This window comes from Microtus oregoni, unplaced genomic scaffold (assembly GCF_018167655.1).
Source record: "Microtus oregoni isolate MIOR12 unplaced genomic scaffold, Mior012 000031F_ref0000149, whole genome shotgun sequence".
Classification (NCBI taxonomy): Eukaryota; Metazoa; Chordata; class Mammalia; order Rodentia; family Cricetidae; genus Microtus; species Microtus oregoni.
In genome coordinates this window covers 26,555,002-26,569,180 of record NW_024543090.1, presented here as the reverse complement: position 1 = coordinate 26,569,180, position 14,179 = coordinate 26,555,002, and the positions used below count along the sequence as shown (strand labels likewise).

The 14,179-nt window shown below is 44.3% G+C and overlaps 1 protein-coding gene across 1 annotated transcript in view; it reads left to right on the top strand.

The window, feature by feature from the left end:
- Fbn1 (fibrillin 1) overlaps positions 1–14,179 on the top strand; it is a 202,594-nt gene that overhangs the window by 175,586 nt on the left and 12,829 nt on the right. Inside the window, exons 50-59 of the mRNA XM_041678883.1 lie at positions 1,523–1,672; positions 2,017–2,082; positions 2,309–2,425; positions 4,102–4,221; positions 5,666–5,788; positions 7,414–7,545; positions 9,535–9,660; positions 10,219–10,425; positions 12,144–12,269; positions 12,475–12,597. Coding sequence (XP_041534817.1) covers positions 1,523–1,672; positions 2,017–2,082; positions 2,309–2,425; positions 4,102–4,221; positions 5,666–5,788; positions 7,414–7,545; positions 9,535–9,660; positions 10,219–10,425; positions 12,144–12,269; positions 12,475–12,597 — 1,290 coding nt within the window. The remainder of the gene's footprint in view (positions 1–1,522; positions 1,673–2,016; positions 2,083–2,308; positions 2,426–4,101; positions 4,222–5,665; positions 5,789–7,413; positions 7,546–9,534; positions 9,661–10,218; positions 10,426–12,143; positions 12,270–12,474; positions 12,598–14,179) is intronic.

Genomic DNA, 14,179 nt, shown 5'->3' with positions numbered 1-14,179 from the left:
CAGGGACTTTCATAATTCCAAAGAAATTTCAGAGGTCAGAGAAGGCTGTTTGCAGATGGACTAGTAACAGGCATCCTAGCGTGCTCTGGCTGAAGTGTACATGTGAGCACGGAGCCGTGTCTGTGTGTAGGCCACCTTGAGGGATAAGCTCACCTAGAGGATCAATATGACTGAAAGCAAATCTCTACTCAGTGCAGGTTCTGCTGGAACCTGGAATTTTGAAACTGGGATTTTTCCTATAAGGTAACAAATTGAATCAGGTTACTGTTAGTCATAAAGTGAGGAAGTTCCACAGAACCACTGGCTTTGGGTTTTGCAGCACCAAATGCCACTCTATTCAGGGAGTAGACTCTGGTACTGAGTGCCACATTATAAAGGAACATTCTTAACCTGAGAGATTCAGGGAAAGGAATATGTCATTTTGACCGACTTGGGACTTCATGCATTTGAGTCTCCGTCTGAATCCAAGACACTTAACTTTCTTTTGGTGTAGAAAAGAGTAGTGGAAAAGGTAAAACTGGGTCTAGGGTAAGTAAGGTCAGCAATCCAAGGATGGTGGGGGGACTGAGTAGTAAAGGCGACACTGTATACAAAACAAGGGATGTGACAAAGAATTTGAAGACTAAAGCAAATGAAAGGGTGTCCCCTGAGAAATGAGGACTGGTTGACTCCTGGCATTCCTCCACAAAGTCAGTATTTGCTGGCAAGCACTGCCGTGAGAGTAGACTTCCTGGTCTGAAAAACTCATGGTAAAGGATGCAGAAGTCAGGGGTGGTCAGAACTGAAGTGAAGCGGAATGGTACCTGTGGTGCAGAAGCAGATCTCCAGATCTTAGCCATTGTGGAACGAAGAAGAATGCAAGGCTCTGGAAGCCAAGTTTGAGGAGAAAACCCATTCCAGACCCCTAGATGAGCTCACTGCTCACAGCTACCCAATCTGCTCTATAAGAATGGGAAAAGTTGGCTTCCAAAATTATGTCACGCGACATTGGTGCATTTCCTAAGAAAAAGTGCTCCTCTTTCTTGGTGTTACCAATAGTGAATAGAAAGGAAGGTTATTGTGTCTGCACCTGCCCACAGTCCTGCCTTCTGCCTTCCATGTTCTTCTTTCTTTTCCACTAAGCAGGCTCTGGTTGGGAATTGAATTGTGGTGTGGCTGTGTGTGCATGGGTGTAAAGTCTGCCGGAAGTCCCACTTGAGTTTTGTCCCCACAATTCCCTGGGCAGCTACTTCAGGGATGCGCCCTGGTGGCACAGTTGGCCTGTCCACACCCCCATGGTTGTAGCATTCATATCAGGTTGCTTTGAAGTAGGGGGTAAACTGAGGGATGAGGATAAAGCAACGTAAATCTGTTCAGCCTAGCTTGCGCTTGGTTCCCTGTGGCTTCAGCAATCTCAGCATTTCTGTAATTCCAATCACTTACGGGATATAACTATGGTTAGTGAGAGAGGCATTGACCCGCTATCATAAGGCCAAGCTTCAGCAGGGAAACAGCTGAAGAGTCCTATGGATGTGCGTTGCAGATCTGCGAATGAGCTACTGTTATGCCAAGTTTGAAGGTGGAAAGTGTTCATCGCCCAAGTCCAGGAACCATTCCAAGCAGGAATGCTGCTGTGCTTTGAAGGGAGAAGGTTGGGGGGACCCTTGTGAGCTGTGCCCCACTGAGCCAGATGGTAAGTCTAGCGCCTTTGTTTCTCATTCACGATCTTTTGTACATATGACCATGACATGAGCAACAGTCCAAGCCTTGAAGCCAATGGGATAATCAAATTATAAGTGTAATCAGAACGTCCATTTAGACGTATTTTATCAAAGGAGCATGGTAGTTCTTTTCTTTTCTAATTGGGTTATGAATCCGTCATACGAAGAATAGGCACATCGTCCTTGTTTCTGGATGTCTTATTCATATCTCTCAATGTGTACGGATGTGGCCAAACCACACAATGGATGGAGGCGTGGGAAGCCTGCTGTTGTTGTCCCTGGCCTGCCCACTAATGAGTGCATATCTCCACCACAGAGGCTTTCCGCCAGATCTGCCCCTTTGGAAGTGGGATCATCGTGGGCCCCGATGACTCAGCGGTTGGTGAGTGCTCCCAGCTGGGTCCTCCCTACCTCTTCTTTATCCTTCCTCCAGGTCTTACTTCTCCACATCTACCTGGGAGTAATTATCTCTTCTATTTGTTGTTATATCATTTGAATGATAGTTATATTGTGATATTAGATATTCACCCAGTTGAACACACAGAAATGACAATAGTTTAAGAAGAATGCTTTGGTTTTTACTGGGTTTTTTTCTTCCTTCACTTAAGATATGGATGAGTGCAAAGAGCCCGATGTCTGTAAACACGGACAGTGCATCAACACAGACGGCTCCTACCGCTGCGAGTGCCCGTTTGGTTATATTCTAGAAGGGAATGAGTGTGTGGGTGAGTAGTGACTCAGCCTCTTCCTTTGGAATTGTATTGCACAAAAATCGAGCTCCTTGGCTTTTGCTCTACCAAAGTTGAGTCTAGCTTTGTTCCTCCATTGAGGAATTCCTCAGTGAGACCGCTAGTTGGTCCCTACCCTAGATGACCCTGCCTTGTATGACCCTCGTAGTCTAACTTGGAAGGCAGATCCTGGACACGTCCTAAGAGATACTGGAAAGAACAACAGCAAACAGAAGTCTTAGTACAACTTAAAAATATACTGTTAGTGGCCATAATTTATACTTTTGAGGTGTAGAAATAGCGGTTTTTATATACATCATGTATAGTTGGCCGTATGAAAGGTCACGTGGCCCATTCAGTTTCTTGTTTTCACTTTTTCACTAATATGTGAAATGGACATTGCTCCTGTATGGACCACTGACTCTTAATTACATTGACAGTAAACTAGAGTCAAGTATTGTGGTCAGGAACTCTAAAGCAATGTTGCTGTAGCACGGTCAATGTGGTATCAGCACTGAATGTCTGTACAGATTAAAATGTATTGTCTTTATAGAAGTAATGGGGGTCTGAAGACTGTGCAGGCTGAGGTGGGAGCCTGTGCGCCTTGTCCACCCTCCCACCCTTGAGTCTATTATGCAAACAAAGTGATTTGTTCTAAATTCCACTGGCAGCTGTAACCTGCAATGACACTGATGTTTTTAGTAAATCAAAGGAGATACAGTACTCATGGTGGTAAAGTATGGTTTAGCAGCAAAACGGAAACAAGTTTTATCCATGTTACCTCGTTGAAGTCTTTAGTTTGCTACTGTGTATGTGCAAAAAGAGCCTCCTCACCTAGAAGTAACCCTTGACAAGATCCCACTATTTTCTTGGGCTTCAGATAGCTAAAATAGCAGTTCTCTTTCTAAGAATAGAGTTCTTTCTAACCAAGGGAAAATATTCTCCCTAAGGCCCGGGTCAGGAATAAGAACAGTGAATGTTCCAGGTGGTTGGGTTAGGAGGCATCTGCAGTTTTTTAGAGTTTTTTGGATCTTTTTTGTTTTGTTTTGTTTGTTTGTTTTTTGTAAAATGTATTCTCTCTCCACAGTTCTTTAGAAAGGTCATACCCTTTTTTTTTTAAGCCTTTTTTTTTTGTTTGTTTGTCTAATGTAAACCATCTGGTTTAAAAAAATTCAACAAAATCTACTTGAATATTGATTCTTATCCAGTATATTAATTCTGTCTAACCTTAGATCTCTTACTTTGCATAAGTTTAGTCTTCTATTTTATATCTGGCAAGAATCCACCGTGTGTAAGCCTTCTTGGGCAGTGATGTAATGTGGGGACAATTGGAGATTTTTGTCTTCGAACCAGCAGAAACCCCTGGCTGCATCTAGGAACCTTGTTTTAGTCATCAGAGCACCTAGGGCCTATGAAACAAGGACAGACTGCAGAAAACCACGTGGGAAATATAAGGGCTAGGCATTCAGATCTCTCACTGTCTCTGCCATTGAACAAAGGCAAACTCCAGGTCTCAGCCTGTGATTATAAGGCACACACATTCCCTCTTTGTAAGAATGGAGAACTAAGCAAGACAATGCAGACCCATGAGCTAGGACAGAATGAAAAGTGGTATCTGAGTCTGAGCCCACTGTATCTCCTCTCACTTTATCTCCACTTCGGATCGCTTGCAGATACCGATGAATGCTCCGTGGGCAATCCTTGTGGAAATGGGACCTGCAAGAATGTGATTGGAGGATTCGAATGTACCTGCGAGGAGGGATTTGAGCCTGGTCCAATGATGACATGCGAAGGCAAGTGCCCCAAATACTGAAGAGTTGGTTGCCATTACTGATTGTGGGAACAGTCGCTTGACTACGGTTCTGAATCAAACAACGTTCGTAATTAATTCAGAACAGCTGAGACTAGCGGGCTATTGCATCATTTCTTCCCTGTGTGGCCTCATCTTTGCAGGAACTATAAAAAAAATATAGGTGGCTTATGACAGAAATTATACCGTCTATATCAGGGTGCCCACTAGTGTGTCTCCACTGCTTACATGTCCATACAACTCTTGTTTATTTTCTGTTTCCATTCTTTTGTTGTTGTTTCTATTGTTTCCAAGGTTTTTTTCCCTCCTCATTTTGTCCTCCTGGTAGAAACATCTGCACACGGATCTAGATAACCACTGGCGTCCTGTGGTCATCTGGAGGCAGTCCCAGAGGGAGGTTGCCTAACCCATAAAAGCATCGGAAAATTATTTGTCATCAGTGCTGCCTAGCAGGGAGTGTGGAAAGGAAGGAAAGGCTAGGGAGTGTCGAAGGGTAGTTGGTCCCTAGACAATTTGCCTTAGCACCCCAGAAAATTGTGAGGAATGCAAGCTCTCTGGCCTCGTTCTAGATCCCTGAATCACAAACTCTAAAAGTAGGGTCCAGTAGCTGTAAAGATGAGCCGTGTGCTCTTCAGGATGGGATTCACTGGTGTAAGAGTAGAATGGAGGGGAAATGCTGGTACTGAAGGGAGCTCTTCACCATAGATGCAGACTCCTGGTACCTTCAGGGTGGTGGGAGCCTTTAGAGGTTGTGAATAAACCATGACCTGGCTCCTGTTCTCCATCCAATCATCACTCTTGGGAAGTGACCTAATCACTGAGGTGGTTTGTCTTCACCCTCTTACTTCTGGAAAATCCATCCTGATAGTTCTCAACCATGAACTCCAGAAGAGTTGCTTTGCTCTGTAAAGGTAAAGCCACTCTTTAATCAAGGCTAGAACTTGGGCATCTGTGTAAACTGCATTTCTCTAAGTAAAAAAATGACCAGAATACTCTGGGCAGAAAAAGCCCTGTTGTCTCATAGGAACCTTTGCCTAGTGAAGGAGAAGTAGCTAAGCATTTAGGGGACTCAGCTGCTCTTCTGACCATAATAGATTTCGTCAAAATAAGCAAAGATGATCCATAGTCCATGTACAAAGGGAGAGGCAACTGGTCAACCTGAGCCTTCCAAGTATGCAAGGTGGACCTCTTGTTTCTCATTCATGCAAATTTATAATTGCACCAATACAGCAAGCTTAGTGGCTGTGCTGAGAGATATAGATATTGGCCACCATAATTCTGCCAGGAATAATCAACTCATTTTTATAATTATCTGGATCTATTCATTTTATGATAAGGAAGACTTTCAACTTTTCATAAAAGTACAGTTCTCTCTTTTTGTCACTCTTGGTGTCATTGATCCATTATTTTACTTTCTTTTTCTGCAGATATAAATGAGTGTGCCCAGAATCCTCTGCTATGTGCCTTCCGGTGTGTAAATACCTATGGGTCCTATGAATGCAAGTGCCCTGTTGGCTACGTTCTGCGAGAAGACAGGAGGATGTGCAAAGGTGAGAGTCCGGTCAGAGCTCATTCAAGCCAGCGCGCCCTGTCTCTGTGTCCGAGGGCAGATTTCCCTCTAAAGGTTCTCTCAGTAGATCAGGGCTGGGGAATGCGCGTCGTCTCCTAATCCATAGCAAATGTAGGGGCTTCATTTCTTCCTTTACCCCTGGATTGTACCAAGGTGCACAGCAGGCCCAGTGGGGGCTGCACTGCAGACCTTGGATTAGTTTGCTATGCATTCCATGTCTGTGATATGTCAGACATCCTATGAAGTCATACACATTCTCTGTACAGAGACATTTCCCAACATCCTCTGAGGTGGTGAGATATGTGGAAGCTGATACAAAAGATGAAAATATAAATAAATAATACCAGTGTCATAACTATGATGAGAGTTGTAGATACCAAATGTTCTGAGAGGGGCTGGAGGCATGGTTCAGTGATTAAGTGTGCTTACTGCTCTTGCAGAGAACCGAATTCACTTCCCAACACCCGCATCAGGCAGCTCACAGCTGTCTGTAAGTTCAGCTCCAGAGGATCTGACACCCTCTTCTGGCATCCAAGGGTGCCTGCATGTATATACATACATGCACATTAATAAAAATAAATCTTACAAAAGAGCAAAACACTCTGAGGATATAAAATAACAGGCATTTGAGAACCCGAGGGAAGAAAGAGATACCACATTTCAAAAGCCAGTGACAAATCTGTGTTCCCTAGCACATTTCCCTTCGAAAGTCTAGCTGAACGCTGGCAATCCCCGGAGCCTGGAACCAGGCTGAACCAATCATGGTGGCTAGTCTGGAAGAATCCAGATTCGCTCTTTTAATTAGCAGACACCTGGTCTCTCAAAATAACTAAAATCCAGTTTTGTATGAAGTTGAAGCTGCCCTGAGAATTCCTTACCTTGCAGAATAGAATCCAAATGTCTTAGCTGAGCATGTGGGTAAAAAAAAAGAGGGGAAATGCCATATTATTAAAAGCAGAGAGTGAGAGCGCAACCAATCCAAAGAAGAGGAATGAAGGAAGGAGAGATTTAAATGGAGAATAAGATGTCAGGGACACCTGTCCTTTCCTCAAATTAAAACTAAAGCTTTAGTTACCCAATGACTATTCTGGTATTGTATTATACTAATTATATTAGTTAATAATGCCATATTAAAATAATACTATATAATATATGACATTGTAATAATTATTACATAACAGGTTTGTTTTATTATACCCACAATATTTATAATACATAAGGTCATTATGTTATCATACTGCAATTTCAATACTTTTATCATTGTTATGAAATAACATTGTATTATAATAACATAGGGCCCTTTTACTTCACTTATAGTCATAAGTATTTAAATGCTTCAACAAGCAGGTATGAAACATAAAGCAAGGGAATCCAGGAAAGATCCTCATAGAATCATGCTTCTGATGAGGTCATCAGTTGGCCAGGAAGCAGTTTTTACACCAAGTTCAAAGGTGGTTAGAATATTCCCTCCCGTGTTTAATATATCAGTGCCCAACAGATGCCAAAGGAAATAAGCTCAGTATTAAAATAACAGAGACGGCCATCTTGTGTTTACATGCATTCAGTACAGTGTGTGTGTAAGTTAGGATTGTGCATTCTTTCCAGATGAGGATGAGTGTGCAGAAGGAAAACACGACTGTGCTGAGAAGCAAATGGAGTGCAAGAACCTCATAGGCACCTACATGTGCATCTGTGGTCCTGGGTACCAGCGAAGACCTGACGGAGAGGGCTGCGTAGGTAAGATTATCTCTGTACGAATGGCTCAGCATGAGCTTGAAGTGGCCTGAGCTCTGCGTCAGGTTGGTGATGTGTTCTTCCCCTCATCTCACAGCTCCTGGCGGAGAGGCCTTGCTGGCCACTCCTCAGAGCTGGCCTTTCCCTGTTCTCTTGGCCTGTATTGATGCCAGGGTTGAGTCCCCCACTTTTGACCCTTGCTCTTTTGTGCTTGTGGCCATCAGGACATAGTTCTTTCCACTGGTTGCTCTCACCATTGTTGGCTCAACTGTCACATTAACACCCTGTGCTAGATCCCCCTGAACCAGGACTGTCTCTAAGGCAGTGGCTCTAACTTCAAGAAATCCGCTATTACCTTGAAGTGGGTCCAAGCACTATTATTCTAAAGCTTTTGGTTTGTTCTAATGTGTATCCAGTATTGAGAATTCCCCTTAGACTGGGGAATGGCAAACTGCAGCTTCTGACCAAATTCAGCCCTTCAGCCTGACACTATTTTTTATGAATAAAGTTTTATTAAAACATGCTTTTAGCAACCCATGTGCATGTCACTGTGGTTGCCTCTATGCCACAAAGACAACCAAGTAGTTACAGAAGAGACCATAGGGCTTAGGGAGCCTAAAATATTTACCAGTCAACCTCTTCCAAAAGGTTTCTTGGCATTTTCTTGAGACAACAAATGTTGTTTGTTTGCTTAAGACAACAAATGTCGTCTATTTTGGAGTAAATAGAAAGTTCTCACATGCACTTCTAGAAGTAAATGACATCAAAAGTTTTATATTTATGTCATCAGTGGAAAAAAAAAATGTTTCCCATTGCCCTGGTCTTCTTTGAGATACGTAGCTGAACGGTGATTTTAAGATCAGATTCTGAAAGCTCAGAGGAACGAAGCATGGGGACCGACCATAGGTCACAGGCTTAGTTGCAGCAAGAGCTTTCAGAGGAGGAGGGGCTCGCCCTCACATATTCTGACTCCTTTCGTCCGAGGTCAACATGAACAGTGGGCTTTTGTTTGTTTGTTTCCATTCTGGGACCTGAACCTAGGGCTTTCCATGTGCTAGGAAAATGCTCCAGATTAAACTATATCCCCAGGCTATTTTGGGTTTTATGCCAAGATAGAGTTTTACAAACTTTCCAGCCTGGTCTTGGGGTCCCCCAAGAGCCCAGGCATGGCTTGAATTTTTTATCCTCACACCCCAGCTTCCCAAGTAGCTGGGTTATCAGCCTGTACCATCAGGATTGACTGATGAGCATCAGGACTGGCTGAGCAGCATCAGGATTGGCTGATCAGCAAGCTGTGTTGAATCTGAATGAATGAAGCTTAGTCCAGACAATTGCTCCTGGGTCAACATAACTTACCAACATTATTCTGATGAAGTACTATATCTCTTTAAAATGACAATCAAGCTTCAGTCTCCCCCTCCAGTGTGGGAACTCACCCCCCTCCAGTGTGGGAACTCACCCCCCTCCAGTGTGGGAACTCACCCCCCTCCCGTGTGGGAACTCACCTTTTAGGAATCTTTTTTATGTACAGATGGGGCAAGATTTAAGTAAAAAATGTAACTGTACCTAAAATGCTGTCATTTGAATTTAGGTGTATCAACAATATGCTCACAGATGCCTTACAAGAACAGTGGCGGGGGGGGGGGAGTTGGGGGTATCTACTTTTTTGTGCATAATCCATTTCTGGAAGGACACATCAGAAACTGGAAGTCTAGGGCAGGGGTGAAGGAGCAGGTTATCAGGAGACTGAGGAATACAGAGGAAAGGAAGAGTTTGGTGGATTTTCTTCCTGGTCTTTCCTGAACTTCCAGTTTTTAGCCAGGCCAATAGGTTACCTGTTTGCAAAGAAATTGAGAGAGAGTGAGAGAAAGAAAGGAAGGAGGGAAGGAGAGAAGAAGGAAGGACGGGACGAAGAGAGGGAGGGAGGAAGGAACCAAGAAAAAACTCAGTCTTTCTATAAAATGTCTGATGATTCCCGTTTTGTCTACACAGATGAGAACGAGTGTCAGACCAAGCCGGGGATCTGTGAGAATGGGCGTTGTCTCAACACACTGGGGAGCTACACCTGTGAGTGTAACGATGGCTTCACAGCCAGCCCCACACAAGATGAGTGCTTGGGTGAGTACCTGCGGCTGTGTTTCCTTCCATCAACCTTCATGTTGGGACACTCAGAAAAACATCATTTCTGGTTTGAAATAAGAGAAAAATGTCAAAAATTGCCAAAGGGCTGAAACCACTCATCTTTGGGAGATGACTTAGTGACTGGGTGTCTGTTGGGCTCAGGGCTTCCCTGCGATGAAATTCTTCCTTTGCTGACTGCACACGGAATTGCTAGCTTGAGGTTGTCTTCTTGCTGCCCTCTGAGGCCCACTGGCAGATGTTTTTCTGCTCCCTTTTCTGTAGCATGGCTGTTGCGACTGCTCTTCCATGTGTCTGGGGCCACAAAGAGTTACAAGCTTGTCTTCGCCGATGCCTCTCTGCCAACTCACGGATTTCTTGTCTTGTTCCCCTCAGACGCCTCCTTTCTCTCTCCCCTGCTGTCTCCAGCTTTTCCTTCTCGCTCCTCTTCACCCAGGGTAAAGTGTTACATCCTTTTTATATCCGACCAAATTCCTAAGACCCCATGCCCTCAGGAAAGTGTCTCAATTCCTCTTTACTGTGTAATGTCTCTTCCAGACAATCGGGAAGGGTACTGCTTCACAGAGGTCCTACAAAACATGTGCCAGATTGGCTCAAGCAACAGGAACCCCGTCACCAAGTCCGAGTGCTGCTGTGATGGAGGGAGAGGCTGGGGACCCCACTGTGAGATCTGCCCTTTCGAGGGCACTGTGGCTTACAAGAAACTGTGTCCCCATGGCCGCGGATTTATGACCAATGGAGCAGGTACTTCGTTTTGTGCTATTGTTGTCAAAAGATACAAGCTCTTCTTTCATGGTACAAAATTATTGCAAGGAATCTGTGTGTTGTTTTACTATGGAAAATGATGGAAATGTGGAATTGACAACAGGTTTGTCTCGTCTGTGTGACAGAGTTCAACAGAAATCCTTCCATATAGCGCTAGAAACATCCAGGGCCATTTGCCAAGTCCTTGGTCTAGCTGACTAAGTTTGGTGTACTTGGATCCTTGCTTCTGCACTGCAAGGGTCCAGCAGAAAAATGCTGTAAGATAGTTTATAGATGAAATAAAATATCATTTAAAAAATTAAAAATAACATGAAACAAATGGTCATTTAGTTTTACTCCACCAGTATTCATTTGAACTCAAAATTAACCAAGAAAGTACAAAGTCTGCTGGTGTGCTAGGAGTCAGCACCCTTGGGTCTGAGGTGCACAAGCTTCTTTCAGCCAGAAAGCTAGATGTGAGTGGAGGCCAGCGAGGTGCCCGTGGCAGCTCTGAAGCTCCGCAGGTCTCATGTGATTCCCGCTTTTATCAACTGTGATTACAGTTGGATTTTAGCTCACCGATGGACTGAGAAGACGGTCCTGTTGGTGCTCCATTGTGCTCCTTGGGACGGGGGGATTAGAAGCAAAACAATAAAGGAGAGTTAGAAAACATTTGTCTTTGCGTTGGGAAGATGTAGCTAATGGCAGAATAAAGGAGCTGGGTGTAAAAGGAAGAGCCAGAGGAAATGGAGTTACCAAAAGCAATTGCTGCTTCGTAAAGGATGCTGAAACAAGATGGTGGAAGACTCATTTTCCAAGACCAGTGACAAAGCATTCACTTGTCCCTGGGGTGAGCAGGATCAGGCACACCCCATCAACTGACACTAGATGACTCTTAGTCAATGAAGGCTGTTAGGTAACTCATGCAAGTTGCTTGTGTTGGAGCCCTGTGCTAGCCGGGTCAAGAGGTGGTGGGGAGTCGCTTTAATGCCATCGTGCACACTGACCAAGCCTTTTTGTCTGTGATGGAGTCATGAATAAGGGTGTCTCTTTCTACAAACTGCAAAAACCCAGCCCTGTCGTCTACCCCAGAGCCCTGGTTAATTCCCATTCAGAAGAGGGAAGTTGATTTCATATTTTCAGGATTAACTTCAAACAGGACAAAGAATGCTAGAGAACTTTCCTTCTTATTTTGAACATGCAACATTAGAAAGAAGCACTGGACTTTCCTTGTCCCAAGGGCCCTCTGCTATGGCTTGCTCACATGATGCCAGCCAGAGGCTAGAGTGAGGGCCAAGAATGTCTTGGTAGGGTGTTGTTCTAGGATTCCAGAAGAGAAACATAGCACAGATTTAGATGAGAAGAGGGTCCCGTTGGTGCTCCATTGTGCTCCTTGGGGTGGGGGATAAGAAGCAAAACAATAAAGGAGAGTTAGAAAACCATTGTCTTTGCATTGGGAAGATGGACCTAATGGCGGAATAAAGGATCTTTCCCTTCGTTAGAGTAGCTTCTCATCATCGGCTCACAACATCATTCATTAGTTATTCAATAAGTTAACATCGCATGTGAAATTCACTCTGTCTCCTTTTGGTTTAACACTTTGGTCCATAATTTAGTAACACAGTCTATGAAATTTTACACTCAAGTGACCCCTGCATATCAATGTTGCCCATTATATATTTTAATGTATTTATTATTGTGATTTTTGTCTATCCTAGATATCGATGAGTGCAAGGTTATTCACGATGTGTGCCGAAACGGGGAGTGTGTCAATGATAGAGGGTCATATCACTGCATCTGTAAAACTGGCTACACGCCGGATATAACAGGGACTTCCTGTGTGGGTAGGTACTTTGTTTTTAATGCTTTATTCTTGGGTAGAAATTTCCAGTTACAGGAAAGAAAACCTCACGCTGACAATCTAAAATGCATCTATACTTAATAGAAAATTACGAGGTGATGATCAAATGCTTCAGAGTTTCTAGGCAAAGATTCTGAGCGCTTCAAAAGTCTTTTAAGTGGGCTTTTCCTGTCTCCCTTTGACCACAGATCTGAACGAGTGCAACCAGGCTCCTAAACCCTGCAATTTTATATGCAAAAACACAGAAGGGAGTTACCAGTGCTCCTGCCCGAAAGGCTATATTCTGCAAGAGGATGGGAGGAGCTGCAAAGGTGAGAGGGCTTTGGCTTCATCCATCACCTGCCACTTGTTGTGCCTGTGAACAGTCGGGAGACAAGCTGGAAGACTTGCTTCCCTGGGCTTAGTGCCCGTGTCAACAGTGGGTCCTTGGGGATGGGGGTTAAGCTGGGGTCAGAGGGCTGCTGAAGGCTAGTAGCAGCGGCTATCCTTGCTCGATACCCAGTGAGCATCCATGAGGGGCTCTACGGTACCAACTCGCCAAGGCTCTGGTAAGGCTGATTCCCAGTTGATTCCTTCTCCTTTCCCATTTGCTTCATTTATTCACTCTCTGTTCAACAATGGTGTAGCCTAGGAGGTCTTCATGCCATGATCTTAGAGGTGTGTCTGATTAATTAAACTAGTGTTTCAGTTTCTATCTATCTATCTATCTATCTATCTATCTATCTATCTATCTATCTTAGTGATTCTCAACCTGTGCGTCTTGACCCCTTTATGGGTCACATATCAGATATTTACATTACGTTTCATAACAGTATCAAAATCACAGTTAGGAATTAGTAATGAGAATGATTTTTGGTTGGGAGTCACCACAACATAAGGAAGTGTATCATAGGGTTGCAGCATTAAGAAGGTTGAGAACCACCGAGGTAGATTTTAAGCTGACAAAATAAAGCCACCATGCCTTCTGAGAGCTCACCTGAGGGAGACATGGAATTGAGAAACATCCAAACGCTGCAGAAATCTCTCCTCAGCTAGAAATTACCTTTTCCAAGGTACATTGAGTTTCTGTTTCATCCTAAACATCTTCCTAGATAAAAACTTCAGAGGCTGTCCTATACAGACTTGGTCCTAGGTCCTAGGTCATCCTGGAGCTGGCGATGAAGTCGCTGACCCCAGGACTTGCTCATAGCCTTGAAACAGGGTCTTCATCCATGATCACTATGAGTTCCAGAAAGTTCTGGCTAGGACTCAGAGCAAGACTTTATTCATGTGAGTGAAGAAACATACTTGGGGGAAACATCTCTTCTTGTGTGCAGTTTGAAACAAAGCAAATGTATTCCTCTGCATCTGCGGCAGTGCAGTGCGTGCAGACTCCCATGGCAGCATGGGCAGTGACTTCTCCACAGCTGTGTGTCTGCAGTTCCCCCTCAGTGACCCCTCCCCTCTCCATGTAACTCTGGAGTCCACATGCAGAAGGAGGAGGTATAGGAGGGAATGGCTGAGGGTCTAGTGACCCTCTCCTAACTTCTGCTTCTGTGAGGAACACTGACAAGCCTGACTGAGGGTAGCTTGCAAGTGGCCACATGGCTCTGATGAAGACGATGAGCAGGCTGTTACACTCGGAGTCTCTATGTCAGAAGCTCCTCTCTCCTTACTCTATAAAGCCTGAGTCTGTCTGCAGCTGTCATGTGTGGAAGTGTGCAGATGCGTGTCCCACTGACTCTGAGAAGCAAACAGCTAGCAGGGAGGCTCTGAGACGGGGGTGGGGCCAGTCTCTTCACCTCACCAGATAAAGGGAGGCAGGGAAGAGGAGGGAGCAGCATGTGATTCATACAAGTATGGAACAACACAGTGGAAGACCATTTAACTTGTACAGTGTGTGTTATTGATTAT